This window comes from Manihot esculenta, chromosome 12 (genome assembly GCF_001659605.2).
Source record: "Manihot esculenta cultivar AM560-2 chromosome 12, M.esculenta_v8, whole genome shotgun sequence".
Lineage (NCBI taxonomy): Eukaryota > Viridiplantae > Streptophyta > Magnoliopsida > Malpighiales > Euphorbiaceae > Manihot > Manihot esculenta.
The window spans coordinates 3198029-3207828 of NC_035172.2; the positions used below are offsets into that span (position 1 = coordinate 3198029).

The following is a 9800-nucleotide window of genomic DNA, read 5'->3' on the forward strand; positions in this document are numbered from 1 at the left end:
ATCTTCACTCTCTGGAAAACAACAAATCACATAACACATCAGCAACACATCAAAAACATGCACATGCAGAACTCAGGGCATTGCACATCAGCATAACATCCTATCCTCGTGGACATGTTTTTCCTATGGTGCTTGACCTGATAACCCTCTCTATGAGCCCAACTCTCTCTCTATAGGTCCGACCATGTGAACCTAGGGCTCTGATACCAATCTGTAACAGCCCGGAAACCAAACTGCCACCGGCACTAGGATCCAGATCGACTTAAGGTCGCCGGGACCCGTAGTAAGCCTGCTATCCTGTCTGTATACCTGTGAAATCCCATACATGATCATACATTTGCTGTAAAAACATAAAAACCTTGCTTCATTCTCAGGCTTAATCCTGTGCATGCACATTCTCTGTTCTATACTAATCCCTACTAGAGCTCCTCATGGCTCTAGGCGGATCACACTCATAATGTTAAGCCTGGTTTTGCTCATAAACATACAACAATATATGTAAACATAAACTGATCATGTGAAAAGAACAAGGGATTACAACTCTTATAGTCAAGCACCATTCTATACACTGTACATATACATTATCTCTCTACATTTACATGTCCACACTAGCTATTACAAAACTCTGTACTCTTCCTGTACCCTGCTGAGTTCTCTCTGACCTCTGAACCTGCACAACTGGAGTTAGGGGAGAGGGATGAGCTACGATAGCCCAGTGAGTAGAATAGGTAAATAACAGGTGATAAAACATGCTCTCATGGAATGCAACACAGAATCACATCACCTCGGCCGGACGGATCAAAACTCCCTCTATCTCATCTGGGGTACCGGAGTACCATGTGCCTGGTCCCCGTAGGGCTGTTCCAGGTCTTTGTGCCTGGTCCTCGTAAGGCTGTTCCAGGTCTTTCCTCTGAGGGCTAATGAATCCTCACGAAGTCCGTGCCGTCTCACATAAGCAATGTACAAGGAGCAATGCCAAGTACAAGGATAAATGCAATGCATCATCTTTGTGTACACTAATGCACTCACCCTAAAGCATATTCATGATGCATGAAGCATGATAAAATACAAGTTCTCATATTAAAACATTAAGTTAAATTCCACTCACCTGGTTATCTCTGCACTGACTCTGCAGGTTCTGACACTGAACTCACTGCTGACCTCCCTGATTCCTCTGGTCCGTTCCTACACAGGTGGACTCACATGAGGGACTAAACTCACTCAAGAACATCTCTACGACACTCCCCAAAACCCCTCTCAACAAGCTTAAAACCATCACATAAACCATGCAAAAGAAAGCTGGACAGGGCACTTCGGCGGCAGATTCGGCGGCCGAAATCCCACTCCAGAGACGAAACTCATGCATGTTCGGCGGCACCTTCGGCGGCCGAAGGTCTCATCCAGAGACGAAACTCACACACTTTCGGCGGCCGAACTCCCTCTTTCGGCGGCCGAAAGTCTCTTTCTAAACCGAAAGCCTAGCTTTCGGGGGCAACCTTTGGCAGCCGAACTGCCTCCACAAGGGGTTCGGCGGCCGAACCTTCCTTCGGCGGCCGAACCTGGTTTTGCCCGAAGGACAGAACCCTGCTCTGTTTCATGCAAACTTTGCCCAAAAACCTACAAACATGCATCTCAACTACTCCCAACTAGCATATACATATAGATATGCACCAAGGGGTCTAAAACTACCCTAAAACCCCAAACAAACATAGCACATAACACTTAAACCTGTTGGAACACCACAAATCACCAAAAACCTCACCTAACCCTAAACATGCATACTACCCATACAAACTTCATAAAACCTTTCAAAATCAACAAAGAAGCTCAGGATCTTCACTTACCTCTTACACAACTTGAGGATGAAGGATCCTAACGTGGAGATATGAAGAAAAGCTCTTCCAAAGCTCCAAGCTTCAAAACTTGGTTCTTTTGCTCAAAACCTTCATAAACCACCAAAACTCTTAAAACTCTTGAAAGATTTGATGAAAATCATGGAAAACATGAAAGTCAACGTGGGGAGAGGCTGAAACTCACCTCTGGCTGCAAGTGGAGGAGAAATAACCTCCTTCCACCGACCCTTGGCCCTTTTATAGGTGGCTGGCCAGACCACCTTCGGCAGCCGAACGTGAAGCCGCAACCATGCAATGTTCGGCGGCCGAAAGTGACCTTCGGCGGCCGAACCTTTGCATTTCTCCCTTGTTGCTTTTCTGTCAAAACTCAAGTCTTTGGAACATGAAAACAAGTGAAAATACCGTGAAAAACATATACATTACCCTTCTCGAGGGTTCCGACACCCGAGATTCCACCGGACTACAGGAATGCCGATGCCGGACTCGAGCCGGGTATTACACAATGGAATAGGGTTTTACAAGGGTTTTGTATTACTGAATAAGGCCTAAGTTTCCTGAGGAGGAGACTCCTCTTTTATACATTGTCTTGCTTACTGGTGGCGTGTGAAGGTCTCTCCAGGATTGGGCCACGCGTCTCTGCCATGCGGATTCGGAGGTACTAGGGTATCAGCCGCCTGCTCCATGCGTAACGGCCTCTGATTCTCCTCGTGCGTACGTTCGAGCGGATCTGCCAGGCTGTCTGGTGAATATTATTCCGGATCCTGGGCTGGGCTGAGAGTTGGGCCGGATATTAAGCTTGAGTGGAGAGGGTCTGCTTCGTGCGGGCCGGGCCAGCTTGAGTGAGGAAGATGGGCCGAGCCCGGCCTTGAAGGAAGGAGACGAGCCAGGCTTGTTATGCATATCAGGTGTGTGGACCCCTACATCGTGGGCCTTGGGCTGTGGTCAAGCCCCTGGTCCAGGGTGAAGGAATCCAGCGGTCATCAGAATAAATTATATTAAAAGAGGAGCATAAGACATTCGAATCAAATTCAAATTTGATAAATTTATTAATAAAAATAATAATACATAATTGCTTTGTACGTGTCTATTTTTTGACAGCGAATTTAATAATTTAAATTTCTCTCTAAATTTAGATGTTGGATTGTTAACTATATGAAAAAAAATAAAAACTATAACTAACAAAATCAAACTATATGTCACCTCCAATAAAGCAATCATTACATTAGCCAAGATAACGAGCTTCATACAAAGAGAAATTGCTGGTCGGTAATCCACTTACTCGGAGCTTAGCAAGACTATATGTCACCTCAAATAAAGCAATCATTACATTAGCGAAGACAACGAGCTTCTTACAAAACGAAATTGCTGGTCGGTAATCCACTTACTCGGAGCTTAGCCTATCAATTTTGACTGGGCTAGAATATTGTGATCGGTGCAGAAGAATCTCTACTACTTTGCTCATGGCGGGTCTTGCATTTCTGTCTTCTTTTACACATTGCATGGCCAATTTTGCAATAATTTCCATCTCACCCTTATTGTATTCTCCTTTCAATGTTGGATCTATAATCTTTTTCATCCATGATTCTCCTTCATTTTTTTTATTCTCCGTCACCCATGTCACCAATCCTCTCTGCAGCTCTTTCCCCTCTCCACTACTGCTGCTTTCTCCATTTGCCGGACTCTTCCCGGTGATTATCTCAAGCACCACAATCCCATAGCTGTAAACATCCACTTTTGACGTGATGGGCAGATTGGAAACCCACTCTGGAGCCATGTACCCTCTAGTTCCTCTTATTCTTGAGAAGCTTGAGTCACTCAGGTGACCTGATGATCTGTTTAGCATTTTTGACAAGCCAAAATCTGACACCTTTGGCTGGTAATTTGAATCCAGGAGTATGTTTTGAGGCTTAACATCACAGTGTAGAACACATTCCAAGCTTTCTTCATGCAAGTATGCAAGGCCTCTTGCTATGCCTAGAGCGATTTGGAATCTCTTTGGCCAATCGAGTAATCTAGAGGAGAGGCTTTCTGCTAAGGATCCATGCTCCATGTACTCGTAAACTAAAAGCCTGTGGTTTCTTTCTGCACAGTAGCCCCACATTTCTATCAAGTTCATGTGATTAAGTTTCCCAATGATGCTTACTTCTGCTAGGAATTCAGCTTCTCCTTGGTTAGCAATGCTATTAAGTCGTTTGATTGCAGCGATGCGATTGTCAGGCAGTGTTGCTTTGTATACAGTTCCTCTTGCTCCTCTTCCAATTTCTACACTGAAATTTCCTGTTGCTTTTTTCAACTCAGAATAGGTGAATCTTCTAAACCCTGTTATTTCAGGGTGGTGGTGGTGGTAGCCTTGAGATGCTTCATTCGAATTCTGCGAGGAACTGAACATGAAACACCAAACCAGAAAGATCCCAGTTATCTCCACTGCCCCTAATGCAATGGCAAACAATAATATCAATTGCAACTGTTCATTCTGAGAGCTTTTTGGATATGCTCTTTCCAGTGGCCTGAGAATTTCATCAGAGCAATTTAACCCGAATTCTGAAAATTCCTCTTCATTGGAGAGGAGACTGTTTTTAGAAACTTTTAGATATAATGTGGTATCGACATTGGGTGAACGTCGCCCATTGAGCAATAACACCTTGGGATAGCAAGCACTGAAATAAGCAGTTAGCTTGAATTCTTTCATTAAAGAAAGCCCACCTTCGAGATACCTGTACTGAAAGCCTTTGCAATCAGACAAACTCAAACATAAGTTTCTGCACATGTCCAACGTGTAACCGTAATAGACTCTATGGTCATAGCCATAAAATTCTACATGAGAGAGTCTAATGAAACGAGTTTGATATGTATCATTGTCAGAGGAGATGTTGTTGAACTTAGATTCGCAACCTGAAGACAAATCATTAGCATTCTTTTCCTGGTAACCTGGAAGACAAGAGCATCTCCGACCAGAAACTGGGTCGTAGTTGCATACGCTGTTAGGTCCACAAGCTCCATGAATCCGGCATGGTTGAGACAAAGCTTGCCACGAAACAACCCAAGTTGTATTATCCTCTTTTCTGCTATACAGTCGAAGATTACCATCGAAATCAAGGGGCTGTTTGCAAAATTAGGGGCGGGAGAAAACTTATTTGTGGATTTAGGATTGGAGATAAATTATTTAGGGATTTGGGGTTGGACTGCCAGGTGGCACACGAAAAGAAAATCTGCCGCCTGTTTAACAGGCGCCAGGGCCTGCGGTATTTAAAATGGCCCCAGGCATTATTTTTTTTTTTTTAAGAATGGCCTGGCGCCACTTAGAGTGGCGCTAGGCCATTCTTTTATTTTTTTTATTTTTTTATAAAATTATAAAATAATATTATTATATAATTAAAAAATTATTGATATTATTTAATAATAATATTACTGTATTAATTTATTAAAATAATAAAAAATTTTACCATTAAATAAATATATATAACATTATTAAATTATTTTTATATATCTAAATTATAATCGAATTGTTTTTATATATCTAATCGCAGTATAATATTAGTTTTATAATTATGAAATTATAAATTATAGTAATTTTTTATTTAAAAATTAATCAGCGCGCATGCGAGCAGAGTTGCGAATTGACTGGGTTTGCTGTCCTTCTTCAAGTCACATCACAAGGCTGGACTCCTCGTACTGGATCAAGATTCGCAGCCAACCCGATCTGTCCCGTGTCTGGATCAGGACCGAATATGCTGGACCGGCTAAATAAAGTGGGTTTCTGAGACCTTAGACCTATTTCACTTTTTCGGATTTAGTTTCCCCTAAAGTGATAAAAGTCCAGCAATTATCAAATTATATAATAATATATTTTATAACTCTCTAAAATATTAGGATATTAATATTATTCTGTATGACTGGATAATAGCAATTCAATAAAAATAAATTTAATTTTTATAATTTTAAATATTTATACTCATATATTAATTAATTAATATAATTATAATATTTTAATAAATAAAATAAATAATGGTCTGTCGCCACTTAGAATGGTATATTTCATAACTCTCTAAAATATTAGGATATTAATATTATTCTGTATGACTGGATAATAGCAATTCAATAAAAATAAATTTAATTTTTATAATTTTAAATAGTTATACACTCATATATTAATTAATTAATATAATTATAATATTTTAAATAATATATAATATTATTGTTAAATAATATGAGTAATTTTTAATTATATAATAATATTATTTTATTATTTTATAAAAAAATAAAAAAAAATAAAAAAAGAAAAGAATGGCCTGGCGCCACTCAGGCCATGCCACCTGGCAGTCCAACCCCAAATCCGCAAATAATTTATATTCAACCCTAAATCCACAAATAAGTTTTCTCCCACCCCTAATTTTGCAAAAAGCCCTCCTTCTCTCTTCTCCCTCTTTCTCTTTATCCCTTACTATCTCAATAGCCTTCTTTACTTGCTCTCTCTTCATCACTACTCCACACTTGTCTTCTAATCCTCATGTAACTGCAGCCTCAACTCCTACACTCCCCCCAATTCCTAGCGCTTCCACCACCAACTTTTCATTGTAGAATTGCTCGACGAACAACGGGAAGGCAACTACTGGTACGCCGGCGGAGATGCCTTCAAGGGTTGAATTCCAACCACAGTGTGTAAAGAAAGCTCCTGTAGCAGGATGACAATATTAACACTTGAGCAGACCATCTCTAATCAGAAGCCATTGCAATACCAAGGAGGTGAAATGAAGATTGGAAATTGCTATTAATTTGCAGACTGCAGTCATGGGGTCCTGCAAATTTTTGCTGATTTACAGCGTCACATTGTGCTGATTCCCTAACAAATGTTTGCTGCATGATATCTTGTATTAGCATTTCCATGTTGACATAAGAAGAGCCCTCAGGTTCCATTGCTCCATTTGCCAACCTGCTAAGCTCTATGGCTCTTTCTCTCATTTCATCACCTTCCTCTCCTCCATCCATTAACCTCTCTATGGCCCTCTTCACATCTTTCCTTTTTACCAGCACTCCTATCTTGTCTTCTTCCCCCCCCCCCCCCCCCCCACGGCACAGGCACCTCTGTCCCAGCCCTTACACCGATCTTTAACACATCAACAACTAGCCTCTCATTCAAGAACTGGTCTCCAAAAAGTGGCCATGTAACCATTGGTTTGCCTGCACATATTCCTTCTAGTATTCAATTCCACACACAATGCGTCAAGAATCCTCCAACTGCTGCATGTGACAATATAGCTACTTGGGGAGCCCAGCCACGAATTAAAAAGCCTCTTTCTTTAATCCTTTCTTCAAAACCATCTTCTTCAATCCATTTTTCTATTTGGGTTGATTTCCCCCCTCCCCTTAGCACCCAAATGAAAGGTTTATTTGATGCTTCTAATGCTAAGCCAAGTTCTATCAACTGTGAAGTTATCAGATTGCAAAGGCTACCAAAACAAACATATAATACAGAGTCTGGTTTTTGAGAATTAAGCCACTTGAAGCATTTGTGTCCATCAACTGAGGACTTATCGCCTCTTTGGAGCTTATCCAAGTCATCTTTGTTGCTAGTGAAACTGGACCAATACACCATACCTTATCCCCTCTTGCCTCTTTGAATTCTTGGACGTAAGCTGGCTCCAACTCTTCAAAAGAATTATAAATAATCCCATAAGTCACACTTTCAGCAGCCATCAATTGCTCATTCATTATTTGCAAATTTTGATGCATGGCTTCTGGGAGCTGTTCTTTGGTTACTTCAATATGATCAGGCAAACCAGGCACCTGGAAGTATTCTGATTTACAGGTTACAGTATCAGCAATCTGGGAAGTGTATGTGCAAGCACAACACAGTAAAGCAACAGAATCCATTGAAAACAATTCTTGGAATCTGAAACTTGCTAGCGACACGACTCGTGTAAGGTAAACACATATCAGAGATTATGCAATTAGGCCTTGGTTGGATTTCTTCAAGCAATCTTTCTACTGGTTCTTGTAGCAAGTTGGTTGCAGAGACGAAATCAATGCCTAAGCCCAGTGTGGGAAGCATGTCAAGATTCTCACACCCTTTTGGCAATCCTGCTTCTTCCGATGGAAATGGGACTTTAACAAGGTGAATTTGGAGCCCAGATTCAACAGTGCGAGCAAGAGTTGAAGCAAAGCGCTTTGAATTAAGAGGTGAGGTAATTATAGTAATGATCACACCATGCTGAGCTAACAATCTGGCTATGTCAACCATAGGAATCATGTGGCCTTGAGCCATATAAGGAAATAAGATAAAATGGAGTTGGTGGGATTTCGAAGCCATGGAAATCAAGGCAAGATGACTGGCTAGATAGATTTCAAGACAACATATACAATTAATAGACATGCTTACTTAGATTGAGAGAGATTCTTTTGACAAGTTGGTGGTGGAAGAACTTATGGGAGAGACAAAAGCTTGCGGCCAATGTATATTTGTAGTATATGTTTGGATTTGATAAATAAGATTGTCTGTACTGATTCGTGTTCTGATTTCATACGCAAAACTTTTACCAAATAAGCCTGGAGTTTGGTGCGTAACAGTTCAGAATTTGTTGTCGGCAGATAGTATATAGGAGGACAAAGATGACTGAAATAGATACTGTGGGGTCATCATCTTGACAGCATCTCTGAAACAAACTCCAAAGCTTTTTTATACAACCTGTCTTCCTCACTATCAGACCCCTGTTTTTGAATGTTTTGAAACTTTAATATTGCAGCAGTAAGAAAAATTTAATTACGTAACGCTATACTGAGAATTAATATCTTTTTCATAAACTAAAAAAAAAAAAGAAAAAAAAAAGTTCAAATTGGATAGTAATGAGCAAGAAAATATAAGCCTTTTGTAACCCTTTACAGTTTTTGTATAGAAGTTTTAGGCCACTGGTGGTCAGTGGATTAGGATATTGTCACAGTTGTGGGACTTGGTACCCTGCAAGCCTCAGGTTATCGGAGTGCAATAAAAACTGGAATGAGAGTGCTTCAGGTATACTATTAAGGATAAAGATAAATCATAACTGTAATCTGTATTTTATATCTTTATACGTATCTTTAGTCTGTATTGTGTAGGACTCTACTCTTTATAACTCTGATGTACATCGTCTATTTGATATATTCAATATACAAATCCTTTCCTTATATGGTATCAGAGCAAAAACGCTCTCACGAGTTCAATCTTGATCCAATCTTTTTCTTTCGTTATGGCTTCTTCGTCTGCTTCTATTATTCAATTGAATGCACCCACTCACTTCCCTATTAAACTTACTCCCGATAACTTTCCAGTCTGGAGAAAACAAGTTCAATCGACATTGATTGGGCTTGATTTACTTTATTTTATTGATGGTACACGATCTGCGCCATCGCAATATCTCAGTGACGGCAAAAAGACTCCTAATCCGGAATACAGTCTTTGGTTTCGACAAGATCATGTGCTTGTTAGTGCTATTCTTGGTAGCTGTACTGAAACCATACAGCCTCTCATCTCATCTGCAGATTCGGCAAAAGAGGCTTGGGATCGACTCAATCAGAGTTATGCAAATACATCCCGATCCAGAATTCTCTCTCTTAAAACAAAATTAGCACAGAATCCAAAAGGAGACAAACCTGTTGCTGATTTCCTTAATGAGATGCGGGCCATTGCTAATGAATTGGCTCTTACGCAGAATCCAATAACTGATGAAGATCTCATTGTTCATATTATTACGCAGCTGGGAGATGAATACAAATCGCTTGTTGCGGCTATAAAGGTTCGTGAAACTGCGATTACATTTACTGATTTATTTGAGAAATTAACTGATTTTGAAAGAGAATTGAAAGTTAAAGAGCTTGCTATTGTTCCTGCTACTATTGCAAATGTTAATTATTCTCAAAAATCTGGAGGCAAAGGACAGCAGAGTGGTTCTGCTCGTTGGAATCAATCCTCAAATC

The 9800-nt window shown here is 40.2% G+C and overlaps 1 protein-coding gene and 1 pseudogene across 1 annotated transcript; both read right to left on the reverse strand.

Annotated features, from left to right (window-relative positions):
- Nucleotides 1-3059: 3059 nt before the first annotated feature.
- LOC110627771 (putative receptor protein kinase ZmPK1) lies at nucleotides 3060-4731 on the reverse strand. The gene has a single exon (XM_021774133.2). The coding sequence runs from the start codon at nucleotides 4618-4620 to the stop codon at nucleotides 3235-3237; it is 1386 nt and encodes a 461-aa protein (XP_021629825.1). The 5' UTR covers nucleotides 4621-4731; the 3' UTR covers nucleotides 3060-3234.
- Nucleotides 4732-6263: 1532 nt separating this feature from the next.
- Nucleotides 6264-8643, reverse strand: LOC122721384 (annotated as a pseudogene).
- Nucleotides 8644-9800: the final 1157 nt, after the last annotated feature.